The 20,304-nt window shown below is 35.9% G+C and overlaps 3 protein-coding genes across 4 annotated transcripts; 2 read left to right on the plus strand and 1 right to left on the minus strand.

The window, feature by feature from the left end:
- Positions 1-423: 423 nt before the first annotated feature.
- Positions 424-3,262, plus strand: LOC144839640 (alpha-2 adrenergic receptor-like). The gene has a single exon (XM_078695090.1). It carries the CDS (start codon positions 454-456, stop codon positions 2,131-2,133), a length of 1,680 nt encoding a protein of 559 aa, XP_078551216.1. The 5' UTR covers positions 424-453; the 3' UTR covers positions 2,134-3,262.
- Positions 3,258-11,074, minus strand: LOC144839639 (E3 ubiquitin-protein ligase TRIM45-like). Of its 2 annotated transcripts, XM_078695089.1 has the most exons (4): positions 10,844-11,074; positions 7,675-7,923; positions 5,662-6,219; positions 3,258-5,123 (listed from the first exon to the last, which is right to left on the minus strand). In XM_078695089.1, exons 2-4 carry the CDS (start codon positions 7,879-7,881, stop codon positions 3,915-3,917), a joined length of 1,974 nt encoding a protein of 657 aa, XP_078551215.1. In that variant the 5' UTR covers positions 7,882-7,923; positions 10,844-11,074; the 3' UTR covers positions 3,258-3,914. The 2 variants fall into 2 exon arrangements, with proteins under 2 accessions (XP_078551215.1, XP_078551214.1); XM_078695088.1 differs by lacking the exon at positions 10,844-11,074 and having other exon boundaries at positions 3,259-5,123; positions 7,675-8,089.
- Positions 11,075-12,002: 928 nt separating this feature from the next.
- On the plus strand, positions 12,003-19,701 carry LOC144839636 (little elongation complex subunit 2-like). Its single transcript, XM_078695083.1, has 13 exons — positions 12,003-12,137; positions 12,610-12,741; positions 13,219-13,387; positions 13,615-13,734; positions 14,086-14,223; positions 14,729-14,842; positions 15,165-15,315; positions 15,797-17,232; positions 17,468-17,597; positions 18,089-18,173; positions 18,576-18,626; positions 19,155-19,390; positions 19,496-19,701. The coding sequence occupies exons 1-13, from the start codon at positions 12,115-12,117 to the stop codon at positions 19,588-19,590; spliced, it is 2,880 nt and encodes a 959-aa protein (XP_078551209.1). The 5' UTR covers positions 12,003-12,114; the 3' UTR covers positions 19,591-19,701.
- Positions 19,702-20,304: the final 603 nt, after the last annotated feature.

Genomic DNA, 20,304 nt, shown 5'->3' on the forward strand with positions numbered 1-20,304 from the left:
CTGGACATTTCTTAATTTTTTTCAAGATTTTAACTAATAATAGTAAGTTGATAGTTGATTTATATTTTCCAATTGAAAATTTGAACATTTGTTTCTTCATGTTCTTAACTTCGAATGCCCGTCATTTTTGTTTACATTTATGTAGTCTGTCACTGAAACTTTGGTAACTATATTTCCAAAATTGTAAATTTGAGATATTTTGGATCCCGTAGATTGAAGCATTGCTGCTATTTATAAAAATCGATCAGTGGGGGTTACATTGATAATTTTGATTGATAAGGCACATATTGAGGCTATATTTACTCTGTTAAACACGAGATTAGACTCACTGTTGTCAAACAAGTATTATATTTGTTATTTAGTTGCTTACTTCCCTTTCTGTCTTTCTAGCGATACGGTAGTAGAGTATTAATTGACATGGCTACAACGGTGATAACCGCGACTTCGGACGATATGAACGACACCACAACATCAATGGGAGAGGTTCCGGTAATACCAATGAAGCCTGCCATTCCTGTCGACCTGGGCGTTGGTCTTGGGACGCTAGAAGGTGTAGATTTACACATTGCCGTTGGAATTGAAGCAGTTCTGGAAATATTTATTGTGTTTGGAAACATTCTTGTGATTTTTTCAATTATTGGGTACCAGTCATTGCGTCGAACGAAAACAAACCGTTATCTCCTAAGTCTTGCTATTAGCGATCTTCTTGTTGGATTAGTTATACCGATCGGACTTGTGTCGAAATACTTTCCAGATTTCTTCTTCCGGTCAGTTCAGATTTGTGTTATGCCATTTTGTCTTATGATAACGCTCTGCTGTGCGTCAACATTTAACCTGATGGCGCTTTCGTTTGATCGTTACGTGGCCATTACAAAGCCGCTGAAATATCCTCTACTGATGACATCATCAAGGAGTAACGCCATTATCGCATGTGCGTGGTCTGGCGCCATTTTAGTCGGGACTACGCCGCTGTATTGGCACGAAGAGGCGTACTACTGGAGCGACACAGGTGAACTGTTCTCGTGCACGTGGGATACAATCATCACGGATTTGTACATCATAGGTTTTGCGAATATCGGACTGCTTTTACCGATAGTGGTAATTCTCATCCTGTACAGCAAGATATTCAAAATTGCTGTTAATCATTCTCGTATGCGGGATCAAAGACAACAAATGTTCGATGAGGCTATTGGAAAGCACAGACCAAGTAAGCCTACAATTGATTTGCAACCAAAGACAAAATATTCAATTGAAAACAATGATAGTTGTCCGCCGGTTGACAGCGCGCGTAAGTCGATTAGCAACGAAAAGGAAGATTCGCCTGAAAAGAGGTTTGAAAGAAAATCAAGTAACTTAAGTAACCAGACATATTTTAATGAAACATATACAGGTAGTTCGACAACAGTGGGTGATGAGTCGAGTCAAAAAGGTGATCGCGGATCGAGTAGAAAAAGTAGTACTGGATCACGTCGGAAAGGTAGTAAAATCAAACGAAGCCTCAGCCTCAATGAGGTTAAACCTTCTTCTCAGGCGGAGAACACGAATTCGGATATCGAAAGAAAAAGGAAAATGATGGCGCCAAAGAAAAGTTTATCAGCTAATAGACTTTCCCGCCTTTTACGAAGGAATAGTTCGTCGATGACAAGAGAAAAAAGAACATCTGTGACGATCTCCATTGTCGTTCTGGCGTTCGTCGTCTGCTGGTTACCGTTTATGATCATTATGCTCCTGGAGTGTTTGTGTCCAAACCAATGTGGTGTGACGCCATCTATACGCGTGTGGTTCGGGATTCTAGGCTACGCGAATAGTGGAGTCAATCCTGTCATTTATTCTTTGAGAACTGAAGACTTTAGAATAGCGATTAAACACATGTTTAGAAAATTTGGATGTTGCAAAGAAAAGACTAAGGAAATTCCCCTTCAACAACAAATGGTAAATTCTAGCAAACGTAAAATCTCGTCAATTAAAGAAACCCCAAATATAACAGACAAGGAAATATCTTCTTCGCATTTACCGTCGCCTCGTACGACGGCTACAGCTTCTGAAACTATAGCAGAGGATTGCTCTAAGTTGGTTGATTCGAGAGGCCCAGCCTCTTCCAAAGAGCCTCTACCCATATTTTGTATTTGTTAAATGCCGCTTTAATTTACACAGACGACCGGTAACGGTAAGAAAACCGCATAGCTTGTTCCACGTAGAATCTGTATCTATCCTTAGGGAAAACCGCCCGTCCGCACCGCATTGTGTGAAATGGTCATAAGGAATATAACAGAGATTCTATATTTATATTACCGTTACCGCTCGTCTGTGTAAATTGGCCTTACGCATTATTTTGTTACGTGTAAAATCAATGTTTTTACTGTTCCATTGTACATAGACTGATAAGAGTATAATGTAATGTTTACGTAAACTTGGGTAGGTCAGTTAATGTGTTCGTGGTGAACCTATTTATTTCGTAATTTAGGAATTAGATTATAATGTAATCTAATCTATTTATAATCTGCTTTAAAGGATTTTAGGACTGCGCAAATAATCCTGTAATAGTTGTGGTTCCCGCTAGAACGCAATTCGTAACCTACGCAACGTAAGAAAATGCCCTTCCGATAATTGTGTTAGTCTCCGCCAGTGTGAAGTCAAATCTACGATGTTTGCGTCGTTGGTTCCCACTTGTGATTACGCTATGCAGCACTTTGCGTCGCTGCGTTCCGTTCTCGGAGACGCAACACACAAGAAGGACGTGTAGACACCACACAAGCGAGTTGACCAATGACGAGCGACGGTTCGAATAATCCATCGCTTTTGATTGGTTAAATCAATTTAGTTGCGATTCGTTCTTGTGTTTCGTTCTAGTGGGAACCAAGTTACAAATTCATGTTTTAAGTTTGACGAAATTATTTATTCTTCTTTTTCGTTCCAATTTAATAGTAATAGTGTATAAAATCGTTGGCTTCCACTTTTAGATGCCAGTGTTTCAGGGAATGTCATGTAAAGAAAATCTTTTTATTTAAGTTTCACCTCGTTCAATGTACTTTCGTTGCTTGTAGGCCTATGTTATATTTCCTTTAGTATGGCTAAAAAGGATGTCACCGTCTCAACCTTTGTGTTGACGTACATGTAAAATATATTTAAAAGTCCATTAGACATAACAAACAAACAAAAATTACTTGGCCAACATGTTTTAATCAAGTTTAATCTACATAAATAATTTATAAATTTAACAATAAAATAATAATCATAATGAATAAAATAATAAAAAATGTACCTTTGATGTTTTTTTTTGTGCTAAAAACTAAACGATTATTTTTAAAAAACTAATACAGTTAATAGGAATGTGTATATTATACGCTAAAATACAATAATACTGTCATAAGTCAGTATAAGTTAAATCTTTACATAGTACTGTTATTAAATGAAACTTCCTCTTCGGAAGTACAGTAGTGGTATACCACTTTTGGGGATAAACTCACTCCTAAAGTTTGGTTCCCACTATGACGCAACGCAAGGACGTAGACGCAACGCAAGCGAGCTGACCAATGACAAGCGACTGTTCGAATAATCCATCGCTTGTGATTGGTCAAATCACTGTTACGTTGCGTTACGTCTTGGGTTGTGTCTCTAGTGGGATCATCATTAGATGATTTTGGGGCGATGCTCAGAACAATTATACATTCATACAGTTTCAGTTTTGTAAGCACACGTTAAAGCTTGGTTCCCACTAGAACGTAACGCAAGGACGTAAACGCAACGCAAGCGTTTTAACCAATGACAAGCGAAGTTATAGACAGTTAGCAATCACAATCGAATAAGCCATCGCTTGTGATTGGTCAATTCACTTGCGTTGCGTTACGTCCTTGCGTTGCGTCGCTAGTGGGAACCACGCTTTACATTTCCTCATAATATTTCTCTATGTAATGTTACGATATATCTTCTTCAAAAGCTACGATTGAAATTCTCTGATTGGGCACACGTGGCAAGACAGGACTCCCTGATGGTGAGCTCTTTGGTGAGTTAAACGGACTCGAGTCTCGCATCAAATCGTTCTTAGGCCTATGGTTAATTTTAGGCCCTGTTTTTAGATTTACACGAGGGCCGTTTGTCCGTGAACTAAGAATTGGACTGCGGCGTACAGCGTATTTTGACGGCGGTAACAAACTTTCTACGTGGCGGTTTACCACATTGATCTTGGCAACTTTTCGTTCAGCGATGAACGTCGCTTTACATCTGACGCTAACGTCAGCGATATGCTCACCGTGTTCAGTTGGCCTAAAGGTGGCGCTGTATGTGCTATCGTGATTGTCTCGAAGTTTGAAACTTAGGTGTTGACCAGAGGGCGCTTTTATTTTCACAGTGGTTATGTCATCAAGTTCAATTGTGTGAGGCGTACCGGCACAAGTACAATTTGGCGTCTCTATGATAATGTAAGACAATTCGCCCTTGTAGCCTACTTGCGGATGTAAAATAAATGGATGAACCCGAATGGAAAATTTCTTCTGTAATTCGTGACCGAAAATCGTCACCCCTAGTTTATGCTCTCCGATATAGGATGGGTTGTATAGAACTTCGAACGACCCATTAGCACTGTTCCTCAACTTGTGTCTGATCGCTTCATTTGAAAACAATTCACATGATAACGTTGTCGAAATGGCATCTTTAGTTAAACCGTTGTATTTGTTACCGAACTTATCTCGCGGTTCAATAGTCACCACGCAGTCGGTATGTACGAGAGCGGATGGAATTGAGACTACCGTTTTAGGTGGGTGAACACAACTCGCAACGATAATTCCACTTTGTATGACGTCATCGACCACGTCTATTATGACCGGTTTATTAAAACGTAACGTTCCCATTGTTTGAGGACCTATTGTTACATTGGTTGATGATAATTCCTCTAGTCTAGCTTTCATTAGTGGTTGGGATCGAGCGATCTGTACGTCACTGCCATACTCCATTGAGTTGGTGGTAAATGTGGAGCCAGCGCACATACGAGACAACGTTTTGGTGACATCAGCACTCTGTTTGCTAAGCAACGTCGACCAGTCCGACCTCAATTTGTTCAACTGAGATAAACTATTTTGTTCTTGTTGGTTGATTGTTTGTCGACATTCATCAAAATAATCTCTGACCTACAAAATAAGAATACACAAATTGTGAGCAATGTGGCGCAGTGAATACGAATAGCTTTTACAACTTTAATTGTATTTACCAAAACAAGCTAACCGTAATTAAGATACATCTCCACATGCGCGTGATCAACTTGATAAATGGTATGCGTTAACTTTGTGTCAGTTATTCAGTATCAATATTGTCTGTCCTTAAGACTCTGTCTACACTATCAAACTTTATGTGACAAAAAATGTGATGTGTCCATATATGGACATGATGATGTCATGATATCACTACCAAATTTGGACATATCACTACCATATTTGGGCATATCACTACCATATTTCTATCTACCTGGATCACTACCATATTTGGGCACATCACATTTTTTTTGTCAAACTAGTTTGATAGTGTAGACAGAGTTTAAAGTTATTCGTTAGTTTTAATTTCCACCTTCCCCACGTCGAGTTTTGTCCTACTCTCCCTAAACCGTTTTTACCAATTTAATCATTTAATTTCCCCAGAGTGCATACACAATTATACTGTAAAGTACCGTACCTGTTTTTCTGTATCATTCATTGAATTTTCTAATTCTTTCATTTCTAACTGTATATTTTCTGACTGTTTCTGCAACGTATCTTCCTTCTCTTTCACCGCTTGTAAAAGTCGTTGAAGTTCTTCTTTATACCTGGTGACCAAGTCAGTTAGTGACGTCACGTCGTGGTTATGCTCACTGTGCTCGTTATGTAGACATTTCCTACATATCGGTTTGTTACATCCGGGCGTCTGGCAGAAAAATTCTACAGCTTCTTTAAGGTGATCAACGCATCTTTCCCTAGATTGAGCAACTTTCCTCCTCATCGACGAGTTGAGTCTGGATAAATGGCAAACCTCGTGCGTAACCAAAGGGTGTTCGTTGTGCGCGCGTATGCAGCGCATACATATAAACGTACCGCACTCTACACACCATGCTTCGGCGGGAGCGTTTCGGTTACACCGTCTGCAACTAAGCTTCCGACGCTTTTTGACACCTTGATCTTTTTTGTATTTTTCAAGTTGATTCATGATGAAATAGTTTTCCTGGAAACCTTTGACTCCATTTGAAGGAACATAAGCCTATAATACACAAAGGAAATGTTAGTATGTGTGGGTTGGGTCACGTGCAGAGTTATTATTACCACAATAAACAGGATCCAAACATGAACACTTATGCGCTACGCAAAACCATAGTTATAGTTACCTTATGCCTGTTTCCCACTAGAGACGCAACACAAGGACGTAACGCAACGTAAGTGAGTTGACCAATCACAAGCGATGGATTATTTGAACTGTTGCTTGTCATTGGTCAACACGATTGCGTTGCGTTTACATCCATGCGTTGCATCCTAGTGGGAACCAAGCTTTAAAAGGGAATCGAATTGCTGGGCGTGTAATGTTTGGTCCGTGTCGTCCAACAGTGAACATTTGATGTACTTTTGTTTTAAATCGTGCATGTTCACGCACGCACGCGTGTAATTAATGATACAACAATTTATGCGCTCGTGCGCGTCAAATTCGTACGTCTTTGTCACTGTACTAACTACTACTAAATTATGTTGTATATACTCTACCATATTAATGGTCTTTGGCGCTCATTGATCAATCATGATTGTTTTGATAGATCTTCCCGGATATTATACCGTAAACACAATTACTCTACATTTTAATGCTCGCAAATTTGCTCAAATTAACCACGGCGATAACCGAGTCGAGGGCGCATGAAAATGACTGGCTTTCCAATAGGCAATGGATAAGTGTATTATGCGTAATCGCAAATATTAAATCGCAAATATTTAAACCGCGAAAATAAATGCTTTCAAACAGTATTCGTTCGGATGCTTTAGAGCGATTATTGGATGATAAAACTGTACTGACAGTGATCAACCACCTTTAATCATTTCTGTATTTTAATTTTGTTTATGATACTGTACATTGCAACTAACCGTTAAACTTACATATCCCCATATATACATCATAGTCGAAGCGCTTGAGAGCCGACATGGTGTTGTTAGTATCTAATTTAAATGTTTATTCGTCCTCTGTCGTTTGGATAAAATGTTTATCGTATGTGAATAATTTAGAAGAATTAATTGCAGTGTGAAACCAAAACCGTTAAAGTACGCTAACTAATTGTAGATAACGCTGAACAACCACAGAACGATTTCAGTATCAATTTAGAATATCGGATAATTTTTCATTAAATAATTTGCTTGTATACTAACAATCTAAAACCACATATTTATGAATAGTTTTATTTTTTAATAAAGCCACAGTATAGCATATTTAATTGAAATAATTTATCAAGCCAGAGACTGTTTAATAAGTTAGGCCTATCATGGTACAGGAATGCTTTAAAATAGTTAGTACTAAATGGGGCCTGAAGGCTATTATTCCATTATTCCATAATAACAATTGTTTACTATACTATATGCTATTGACAGTTAAACCACAAAGTTCATAGCCCCCGTCGTAAACTTTGATGTGCAAAATCGTGAAATTAATTATAATCATATTATGATGGATAAAACTTACCTGCATGGTACATTCTGAACAGGTAAACAAATCTTTACCCTTCGTTTCTTTCACTAGGCAGCGTTCACAGAAAGTGTGTAGGCACGGGAGGTACTTTGCCCGCCTGTTTTTCGTGTCGAATTGTTCTCCACAATCACTGCAATTCTGAAGTATGTTCGGGCATTTACTTCTCGAATCGCGTTGAGAGTTCATTGCTTCGGTGGTCATAGTTTCAATGTGGCGTATATTCCCTTCTTCTCTGTTGTTATCCTATATGAGGGAAAGGGAAACGATTAAAGGAAGTAATTACGCACTGTTCTGATGTCTAACAGAAGGAAGCTGGATTTAAATATGGCAAGTCAGAAACGTCAGCAATAAACAATATTTCTCTTTAAAAGCGTTGTATTGTCGTAGTGTACTCTTGCGTATTAAAATTATTCCTAAAATTATACTTCCTCATAACAGTATTTCGAGTAGGCCTACGTCACGTCACAATCGGATTGGAATCATTGCTGAGTTGTATAGTAATGGATGGGTGATCCACCCTGTTAACAATGGGGGTGGGGTGTATCTCGCGTATTTGTGGGGGAATTGAAATAGAACATTTTCTAGTACTGTTACCTTTGGGGCACCCCTACTCAGTGGACACCAAAAGGGGTCACCTTTCCGTTTGAAAGAACAAGGGGAATATGCAACAATACTACAGTCTTATACAATGGGGGGACACCAAAAGGGGAGACCATTCCGTGAAAAGAACAAGGGGCTTATATGGGGGACACGCATATGAAGAGAAATGTGTAAGTAATGGTATTATAATTATGATCTCGTCCGTGAAAAAATATAAGGATGTTTATACGTTTCATAGTAGGGCCTCACACTAATAAAAATAATAATACTATTTATTCGGCAAAAGTTTTTAAAAAGTATACGATTTACATTTCATTTTGCCAGGAGCAAGTAATAGGCATGAGTCCAAACAGAAAACTGCTCTTACTCCAGCATTATTAATATTATTTAAAAAAACACAAAAAAAACAACTACTAATACTATCATTACTTTCATAATATGTTCATAATTAACATAGGCCTAGGCCTCGTTTAAAAACTACAATAATTAGATTTTACAATACAGGAACCCCTCTTCCGACGATTACGTATTCTTTCCATTGACAAACCTTGCGTTAATCCACGGAGAGGCCTTATCAATAGGATGATCGACAGCTTCTGTATACTAGTAGGTTTAGACGTGACACTTGAGACACACAGTCAAACAGGACATGGATTTTGGTTTTTTGAATTACGATTTTTTTTCTATGGATGTTCATTAAAATAGCTTACGGTATTTGAAAGGAGTTGAAATGACTGTATATATTTTTTTTTTTAAACAACATATTTATACAGGATTATATAGTATATACTATGTTATGCTATCATTGTTACTGGTAAAATGTGGTGATCTATAATTAGTCATGGAGTAAATACAAATATTGTTTGTTCCATGAATTAATCAAAGAAGCAAACTCTCTGAAAACAAAATTCGGTGAAATCCCCGGAATAAAAGAGAAAAAAAAGAAAAGAGAAAGTTATAAAATGTAAGGTAAAGTTTACCTGTTAAATAGTACTAGAAAGATATAAACACATTTGACGTTTTAGTTACGTTGTGTACTATACTTAGTACCATAGAGGAACGAAATAATAATAATAAAAAAAATAATACAGTACACGGTTCTACATTATTAACAATACCATTTTTGTTTCATGGATCGTTTTACCATACTGAATAAAAGTAGACCTCAAGCTGTGTTACATCACAAACACGTGACAATTGTACATTTATACACTTAACATCTCACAGTAGGACTTGCTTTTGACACATCGCAGTGGTATGTGTTTCCACGATGTACAGTACTGTTATAATACTTAGATAATATAGTAGTTGCGTTTGTACCGCCTTAGACGCCAAATAAAACTCGGTACTAATTTGGCAGTGGAACCTAATTTGGCGTGACACGTTCTTCAATTTTGAAGACATTTTTTTTTCTCAATTCAATTAATCAATTTGGGGAAATTTATTTACAAGAAAACTTTACCGATATGTGACGACAATGCTCTAACGCGCGCGTATCAACTTTCGACCATACACAGTCGCTTTATTGCTCAAATATTGTGTTGCGTTATTAGTGTGGAAAACCACCATGCGAAAACCAATGATTATCCCTACGGCGGCCGTATTAATTATCATGTTCCACCACATAAAACACAGGAGTGTTTATTCGACCGGTAGAGTTGAAAGGGTAGAGCAGTACTTTACTAGTAAAAATTAACCAAAGCTATAATTCCACAATCATTAAGTTTTTTTATAAACTTAATTCTTAATAAATTACGCATTGTAAATTTCTAAGTAGGAGAAGTAGTTGGCTCAGATAAGGTGTGCGGTAATTAATAGCCTCGTTTCGTGGGAAACCTTATTATACACTATGAAGTTAGTACTTGAAACGCAGACATAGTAAAACCAGGACATTCAAAAAATAATATTGGCCTATGTTGGTCATTTTAGGCCTACTTAAAATACAGTACAGTGTCGATCTTTATTAATTTAGGAAGAGGCTGCGACCATGACGAATGTGCGAGGACTCGCCTGTACCTGAAATAAGGTATATATTAATATTGGGTATTACATAATATACTGAAATTGTAATTATAAACGATAAAATAAACGATACAATAAACAATAAATAAATGTGAATTGAATGAATGAAAAATAAGAAAATTTACCACAACAAGACGTGACTTGGATCCGAAAATAGTATGTAGGCCAGATACTATATTAATTTGATTGTTAGTAACTTAGTGGAATGTTTGTTTTTCTTAATTTTATACAGGACGTGGGCCTACCTAATTCGCTTTAATTGTTATTAACACAATTCCAGTAGTAGCTGTAAAGCCCTTTTGTTTCTAAGTACTGTATTACTTTTCAATTGTTGACCTTGAGTTAAATCTATCCGATACAATTGAACCATGATATGTTATTGAACTGAATTGATCTGTCATCTCGGTGAACTTTTAAATCAAATCAAAGTTAAGCCAGACCTAGTTTTTTGTTTTAATTATTTCATATAGATAATTAATTCTTAATCATAAATAGTAATATTTTTTATTAGAAACTTGAGTTAGACTGAAAAAAAACTTACCGTTTTGTTGAGGTGGTCCACTATTCGGTAGTTCTGATGTACACTCCTTGTTACCAACTAACTACTACTACACGACGCCCGGGTGGTTGTGGTAACCGTACGCCCGGTGACTCAACTCAAAGTTATGAATGATGTGTTATTGCATGAACAGTTAGCTAGCGGGTATGTAAATAGATCTCAACAAACGTAATCGTTACCGCAATGAATGCACTCGTTCCACGGGAGGAACGTTCGTCAGTCCTGCTGTCAATGTGATTACTGTTCTGGTTGACTGTTCTGACATAAACGGAAGTAGATTGCGATATGAATAATTCGCGTCAAATGACGTCACACAGTTGAAAGGAAAGTTTCGATCTAAAGTTCACATTGAACAAGTTCACATTGATAAACCATAACACTTTTTGCTCTATGGATGAACCGAGAAGAAAACAATACATATCTGATTAGATGTCAGATATTGGTGATCCTGATTTTGCTTACGTACGTCACTTTGGCACGTCATAATTCCAGTTGAGCGGAGGATCAGACAAATTTACATCGAACGTCCTTTTGACCACCTCTTCATTTTATGGTTAATAATCAACAATTCTACAACTGTCTACTGGCTCAAAGTTAATCGAACTGTTGTTGATTTTACATTGACGCCAAAAGATTGGTCAGTTCATGAGGTGCATACAACCAATAAATGAGAAACGGTGACGTGTTTTTTGGTTTTGTGTGTATGAGTTTTTTTGTTTTTTTTTCATTTTTCCCCTAAAGCTCAACTAGTATAGATGGGTATGATTAGGAATATTTGGTTCAATGTACATAACTTTAAAATGACAGGAATCACGGCAACAAAAAACACCTGCATCTCTAAAGTGATCAAATACAAAATTTAGCAAAATTCTGCTATAAAAACTAGTCAGACTTTTTTTAGTAGTTCAATCTGATGTTTTACTCCAAAAAAATGGAAAAATAAAATAAAAGCAAATAAACAATCCAAAACATCAAAAAAATAAAGGAAATGATAGTTCGATTTAAATTATTAGAATGTGTTTGATCTAATAATAATTCTGTAATTGAAAATTAGAAATAAAAACGAACCGTTTATTTCCAATATGGCGTGTCATACTATAAGTACTAAAAAAACGCTCGACTTTCGTTGTTTTTTTCGTCACTCACACTGCATGCTTCTGCCTCTGGCGGTGTGTATGGTAAGCTAAGATAGGGCTAGGCCTAGGCCTAGTTTGTTGTTTATAAATTGTACGAAGCCAGCATTGCCGTTAAACATGGAAAGTAATCCTGAGGATTGGTAAGTATTTGTTAGGTGGTTGTTATTCATTTGATCTAAGCCTAGAAAGTAGGCCATGTGTTTTTAGGCCGGACTTTGCCAGCAGTGAGTGGTGTGTGGACAAAAAGATGCCTTTTTTGGTATATTGTTTGTTTTCTAGTCAGTTCGTACTACGCACTAGGCTGCACTATTATCGGTACTTAGGTAAGGGAAAATCTGCTATGCTTATGCTTGCATGCTAGCTCTACTATAGTAGTAGTAGGTAGTTATAATATAATTATAATATGCCTTTATTAAATAAAATAGGGATAGCCAATAAATAGTTCAATGATGTGTGTGTATGTACTGAGAGTAACTGACTGCTGGCAACACTACAGTATAGATAGAAAGTGTTGGATTCATCTGTATAAAATGGTTAGGCTAGCTAGTACTCTAGCATAATCCTTTATATACACAGTCACAGAGCAGTTTTAATTTATATATATTTGTTCAGTTTTCGAGAACCGAAGCCATTCTTTACAGAAGAAAGCTATAAAAGACTCACCATAAAACCATCTTTGGAGAGAGTTATGGAAGAATGGTACAATGATACAAATGACAAATCAAATGAAGATTTTCTAAAAAGGTAAAAACCACCAAAAAAAATGGAGCCAATCAACCACGAAACTGTTCTGATGTTTATGGATGGACTATATGGTACCGTGTGACCCCAGAAATGGTCCCATTATTTTCCTATTTATCAATCTTCGACATTTTTATTCCATAATAAAAATAAAGATATATACAAATACAACAAATAATATGATAATGGAATGGGATACAAAATAAGCACAAGTGATTTAAGCATGTAACCCTAACAAAAAAGAACAAACATAGTAGTACAAACAACAACAAAAACCAAAATAACGAAATGTGATTTAAATTAATACTTAACTTAAATATTTCTATTGATATAATGTTGCTTTAATCTCTGTTTAAACAAACTTAAAGTGGGGGATTCTTTTATATAATCTGTTAAATTATTCCAAATATAATCCATATATTATTTTGTTGCCTAAAGTTAGTGTTAATATCTAATCAAATTTTATTTTTCTGACTTAAGTTTGAACCCAGATCTGGAAAGCCCAAAGGTAGGATGCCCGTATCCCAGGAAGTCTTTTTTATCATGGTCACAGCAGAGAACATATCTGGAACTATATCACAAGTTGTCAACATGCCCACCAGCACAGCACCCATCTCAGAAAGAGTTAAAAGAAATTGAACATTTTAAGGTAAATATTTATACATCTACCTTCTATTATATTAGCACATTAAAATGACATTATACCATATAGATATTGTAGTTCACTATATATATATATATCAATATGCTGCTCTACACTATCAAACTAACAAAAAAATTTGATTTTCCCATATATGGACATGATGATGCCATATCACTACCATATTTAAGAATATGTCGCTACCGTATTTGGGCACATCACACTTTTTTTACTAGGGTTTGCAGATGCAAGTTGGTCAAGAGCAGGAAGAGTTTATGAACTATCTAAGGTCAATTGCACTACAACACCCTGAAGATTATTCCTTTACAAGTTCAAAGGTCAATCAGTATATGAAGGTATTTAATCTTGTTGACAATGTTGAGTGGGCTTCTTACCCCAAGGGGTTTTTTGCACAAGCACCACTAGTTAGGAACCAGCTTCCACTCCATATCTGTCAATGTAAATCTCTTAAGCAATTCAACTTCTAAGATCTCACCTTTTCAATAATTCTTGTTGGTCTTTTAATGCTGTGAGACATCAGTAAATAAAGTTTATTTTTATTGTACCTGGTGCAATGCTTTTAAGCTAATGAGTAAACTAACCCATACGATTATAGGTTTGCTTACAGTACAGTCTCTTTTTATTTGAAATAACAGTCAAGATTATTTATATATTTTATTATTACTTTATACAATTGTGTCTTTCAGAAATATCTTGAATATTCGTTAAAGCGTATCTGTTCTGTTCCTCGTTATTACACTTTACAACAAACGATCAGCTTAAAAGCGGGCGCCGTCTACAAAACCGATTCCATCATGAAGTTTATTCAATATTTATTTGTCAAGGTTTGAACATTTATTAATTATTGTTGTATTATTTGGTAAAGTTTATCAAATATTCTGGCAACCTTAACATTCAATATTTATTTGTCTTTTGAAAATTGTATTTGTACTACAAAGTGTACTCCTCAATACATTCAGGAGTGTGCTGTTTGTATGTTGGTATGTAGAAGTTTACTAAATTTAAGCGTGTTGTATATCGCACTCCTCAATGGCAGTTTAGGAGTGTGTTAGGTGAGTGATCGCACTTGCTCGCCTTAAAAGACAAGGGCCTGGTTAAGGATATGAACATGTATTAATTATTGTTATATTATTTGAGAAAATTTATCACAACAATCTGGCAACCTTAACAAGTAAAACATCCCCTGAAAAATAAAGGTACAGAGTACCTCAGCCGATACATAGCCAAGCCATTCAGTACATATTGACTTCCATGTTAGTGTATTTCTAGTTTAATATAAATTTGTGTTGGTTATAATTATTTAGTAATATTTATTGTTGTTTGCTGTAGGATGGTAACAAGGCAACAGCTTCTAAGCCCTCTTGTAGCAGCTACAAATCTTTTACAAGGAATCAAAGTATCAACAAAGACATTTTGGACAAAATTGACTCTCCTTGTTACCAGGTAACTACCATCAATTTCAATTTTGTTTTTTCTTGTTGAATAGAGGTCATTTATTTCACATTCATTTCAATATACAGTGGAACATAAATGCAATTAATATACAGTCAACTCTCCCAAAACCAGACACCTTAGGGCTGGTTAAATATTTCTGGTTTTCTGGAAAGTCTGGTATTCAAAATGTGTTTTTAATGGTAAAAATTAATTTGGGACTGTTTGGAGAGTTTCCGGTTTTCAAAGAATCCGTTATTGGGAGAGTTGACTGTACAATAAATCTAGTATTATTCAAATCCAAGGTTTTTATATATTCTCTATTTTTTTTAAGGATTTGACCTCTGACCCTGTAATAGCAAGCCTGGTAGCCAAGCACCCAGTTGACTTCATAGTGTCTAGCGAAGCCTTTCTTACTATGCTTGATAACCATTCACCACACTATGAACAGCAATGGGAGATTCCATTTACTGTGCAAAGTCAAAGTAAGTAGGCCTACTTAGTGGTACTGACACATTCTTGCTACCTAATACCAGGATGGTTCTCATGACTGTATACTGCAGTAAAATGTGCTGCCATGTGTTGACATGTGTGTCCATGAGTTCCTTCTGGCTTGATATATCTGCCACTACTTAGTGCAGAGGAATGCTTTGTGACTTGTAATTGTAATTGGCTTCTATTCAATTTCAACATTTTTAAAGCTCTGTCTACACTATCAAATTTTATGTGACAAAAAAATGTGCCCATATATGGACATGATGATGTCATATCACTACCATATTTGGGCATATCACTACCATATTTGTGAACATCACTATATTTTGTGCTGTTCCTGATGGAATGGTACTGCAGATTTTATGTAGACAAGGGTTAGATTAGATAAATTATATACACAAATTAATGCAAGTAGTAATGTTAAGATCATTTAAAACAGTTTAAACATGTTATCTTTATTGTGCTCTTCAGTGGCGAATTCAACTTCTAAGAAGAAAGTTATTGTCATAAATACTCCATTGATGAAGAAATTGTATTTGCCAAAAGTTCAAAATACCATGTATCACATGGAAGCTTTAAAACATTTTTTCATTGGGAAAAATACAAAAGAAAGTAAACCGGAAACAGATGAAAGAAAAATGGAAACAGCAATGAAATCATTACATACTTCACCAACAACAGATGAAACATTTGATTTTGGTAATGAGAATGACATCAACAAACTGGAGACATTTACTTGTTTAAAAGGAAATGAAGATAAATTACTCAAAGGCAGTGCTAAATATAAAACATCACAGAAACTATTAAAAAATAAACATGAAAAAGAGAATGATTTAGCAGAAAAGACATCAACCAGTTGTCATGAAAGTTTAGATTCGATCCATGATTACCCAGATGGTAGTTTAAGCATTCTAGATCATGCTTCAGAAGTGAAACTAACAGAAAGAACTAATGAAGATCATCTGGTGGCTTCAAGTTTAATATCTTCTCAAACTGTTGAATGTGCTAAAGATCAATTTGAAATTAGTAAAATATCTTTGGAACTTGGGGAACTTAAAGATCAAAACAAAGAAGGTAAATTCCTGCCAGAGGGCAGTGTTGTCAAATTTCAAGTTCCAAAAAAGAGCTCTGACACATTGGTCATCAGAGATAAACCATTTATTAGTGATAGCAGTGATACTGAACATGAACTGGTGATAGCTCTTGACTCAAGTAGTAATGATGAATCAAATAAAAACAAGTTCATGAGTCCATCACAACCAAGCAACATCATTGAGAAAGATTCTACCAAAAGTATTGTGACAAGAAGTAGAAAAAGGAAAGAGGTTGAAGAAAATGAAGGTAAAGAATCTCATATTAATACAAACCAGAGTCAAATTGTGATGACTCAAGCATTGACCAATACACTGGATGGGTCTACACTGTTAAGAAATAAACGACTTAAAGGAGTTTGTGAGAAGCTTCAAAATGGACAACAGAAGAAAAACTCCACAGTGTCAGCAGACAATGATGCAGTTAATTCTAATCGATTCAGTGATGAATCAACAGAACAGACACCTCTGTCACCAGATAAAGAGGACAGAGGTGTGTCTTTAGTGTTGCCTAAGAGTCCCCTAAAGAGGACTTCTTCATCTAATAATTTGACAACGGACAACTCCAATTTGAAAGTTTCAATAGAATCCCCCAATTATGCTGTTACAGAAAATGCACATGTTACAAAACATCAAGAAGGTATGAAACAATTTTCTGAGAACATTGAATCTGATGGTAAAGATAAATCAAATACCAAATCACCATCAATTACTAATGAGGCAGAAGACATGTATAGTTTATGGAATTTTGGTAAATTCAAAATTCTTGTAAAATCTCAAGTTGATGGCAGATCAACAACTGATAAAACACAACAGGTCAGTCTTTCTTTATCCTCATTTTATTGTGTGTAAAGTCTACACTATCAAACAAAAAAAATGTGATGTGACCATATATATGGACATGATGATGTCATATATCACTACCATATTTGGGCATATCCCCACCATATTTGGGCTAGTCTGTGTAGACAGAGTTTAATAAAGTTGTGTTGTGTTTTACAATTTGTTTAAACACAAGTTTATGTGTTATTATTTGTCTTTCGGTTGCCAGGAAGTTCCATTACATATTCAACCCAAATTGGAATACCAGGCTATATTTGGCCATGAGATGTTGACAGTTAGTGAGGTATGCTGTGGATGGTTGAAGCTGTTTCTCACACCAGGAGCTCAACTAGCCAGAGGTAAATTAGTATAATAGTCTGCTCAAACTTGTAAATGGTGGAAATAACCTGCGACTGGCAGCCTACTGGTCTGAATTGCACACAGGTGTGGATGACACCACAACTTTCTACTCCCCTAAGGGTCCCTTCAAGTTGTGTGCTGCCACCAAACGGCACCCGTTTGTCTGTCCATAACGACAGGGGCTGCATTGACCAGTACACCGGGTAACCACCTACTTTTCTGAAAGATGTACTGGGTTCTTTAAAGTGCACACAAGCCAGATGTGTACACTGGACCTCTAGTTTTAAGTCCTTATCCGGGAAGTCTTGTTCTACCACCAGATCAATGGTCGAGGAGTTTCTTGAACCTTGATTGTATAGGTATGGTTTACGTTGCCCCTGCCTTAACCCCTCAGCCACTCGACTTGAGCACTGAATCTATAACTTGAACTAAGCTATTACAAAGAAAAAGTCATCTGAACCACTTGGTTTGTGTGTAATTCTAATTACAGGTCGGATCGATGTCTTCACATCTGAGCTTTTAAAGCTAGAGTATATTGATTTAAATAATGTTTTAAATCCTTTGGTTCCATTTAAGTAAGTTGGATTTTTTGAGTAAATAAAGGGAAAAAACACAAAACCATGAACAGAATGTACAGAGATTCCTTTTTCTGATGGAACTTACTAGCATCTGAGCTTATATAAATTTCTAAGTGCATTATACTTTAAAAAAAACAAGGCCAACAGCCATAAGTCGCGTGCTAAAACGCATAGTGATACCGGACCAACAGACAGACAGACCGACCGACCGACATAGTGAACTATAGAGTTGCGTCCACGCGACTAAAAACTCATGTTATTACATAATGATGCATCTTATCTTATGAAAATAAAATTGAATCGAATTGTGATAAAAGAAATACCTGGTTGGTTGATTATTTTGGTCAGCTTATATCTCACTTCTACAATCATATTCATAATTGTTATGTTTATTTACAGTCCTGGACAATCTATGAAAATGTTGCATTCATGTCTGAAAAATATGTATAGGTAAGATTTTAAAGTGTCATTATTTAAAAGAGATGAAGTTTGGCTGCATGTTCCAACCTCCTCATTATGCAAAGCTACTTGCCTTCTGACATTGTATGTAGTCTGATATGTGGATTAAGCAATTGTGGCTCTGTTACCTGTAAGATTCTCAAATGATAACCTGAATAAATAGGGTTTTTTCCAAGAGCTAATTTAACTTTAGCTTAATAGAAAAATTAAAAAAATATAATTAATAATTAATATGATAAATAATTTCTTCTTGATGAATATCTGCCTAAAGCTCTGTCTACACTATCAAACTTTATGTGACAAAAAAAATGTGCCCATATGTGGACATGATGATGTCATATCACTGCTATATTTGGGCATATCACTAACATATTTGGGCACATCACACTTTTTTTTGTCAAACTAGTTTGATAGTGATAGACGAAAGAAGAAAAGAGAATATGTATTGGACTAGACATTTAGTAGTATATATATAGTATATGCAAACATTCTTGTATAATTGTAAATCATTTTGTTTAGCCTTTCAGAGGGCGAATATCTTTTATCCCACAACACGGGTGATCTTCATGCATGCATATATCAGAGCACACAACCTGCTACAAAGAGCTCCTATGATCTTCACACATGTCACCAGAAACACCATCTAGGGCAGTATGGGTCTACAAATCACCCATGGTTACCATTAGATACCAATCAACCACTCAAACAACATACCGATCTATTTAGGATACCGGCGACATTTCCACCAAATACTGGTAATTATTTGGATGTTTATTGTCTTTACCATTTTACTTTAATTTTTTAATTTTAGCATCCTGGTTTCTCTCTTTAAATACAAATTTATCTATATTGTTCCATAGATGTGACTACTGTGAACAAGAAGGCAGGAGAAAAACCCACAGCTATTAAATCTTTAAAAAAAAGGAATAGAAAGAAAAAGAATGGAAAATTGTAGACCTGGGCTTCATCAAGGGATACTTGCAGGATTTCTGAAATGAAGGAACGCTAATATTATATATATATGATGATGAAGTGAACCGATTTCTTTTTAAAAATAAATATTATATTTAAAGGTGGTCTTCATTTTTCATGATTTTGGGGTACAATACATCTTTAAACGTAAATTTATGTAGTCACTCGTGATTTCTGATTACAGTATATATCTGTTAAATCACATAAGGAATTGAAAATATTTATTTATACTGGGCGACCACGCTTCAGTCAAAGACTGTTCTCCTAGAGTGCCAAGTTATGATCAGTGTGGATGTTTGTTGCTGTGTGTACGTGTGTGATATTACGCGTGCGCGGTCAGAGGTCGCGACCGTTGGTATGCAGTCAGGCGTAACAAAAACATTTTTTTTTAAATAATTTTTTTCTCTGCATTCCACATTCGCAGTACACTCCTGTTAAATATTTCTGTACTACATTAATGCTATATCTCAAACAGCGGTTAAATAAAATGGATTCAACTAAAAATTTAAAAAATTGTATTAAAAAAACGCTGTTATTTAGATTAGAAGAGAAGATTTTCAACGAAAGCTGAACGATAATGCCAATGTAACGAATACTGTATATCAATACCAGTGATTTGTAATAGCCGAAGCTCACTGATCAACAAAGATACTATAGCGCCACGAAGTGGCGCAAGATATGGAAGTCCTATCTCTTA

The sequence above is a fragment of the Antedon bifida genome, chromosome 4 (genome assembly GCF_963402885.1).
Source record: "Antedon bifida chromosome 4, ecAntBifi1.1, whole genome shotgun sequence".
NCBI classification, from domain to species: domain Eukaryota; kingdom Metazoa; phylum Echinodermata; class Crinoidea; order Comatulida; family Antedonidae; genus Antedon; species Antedon bifida.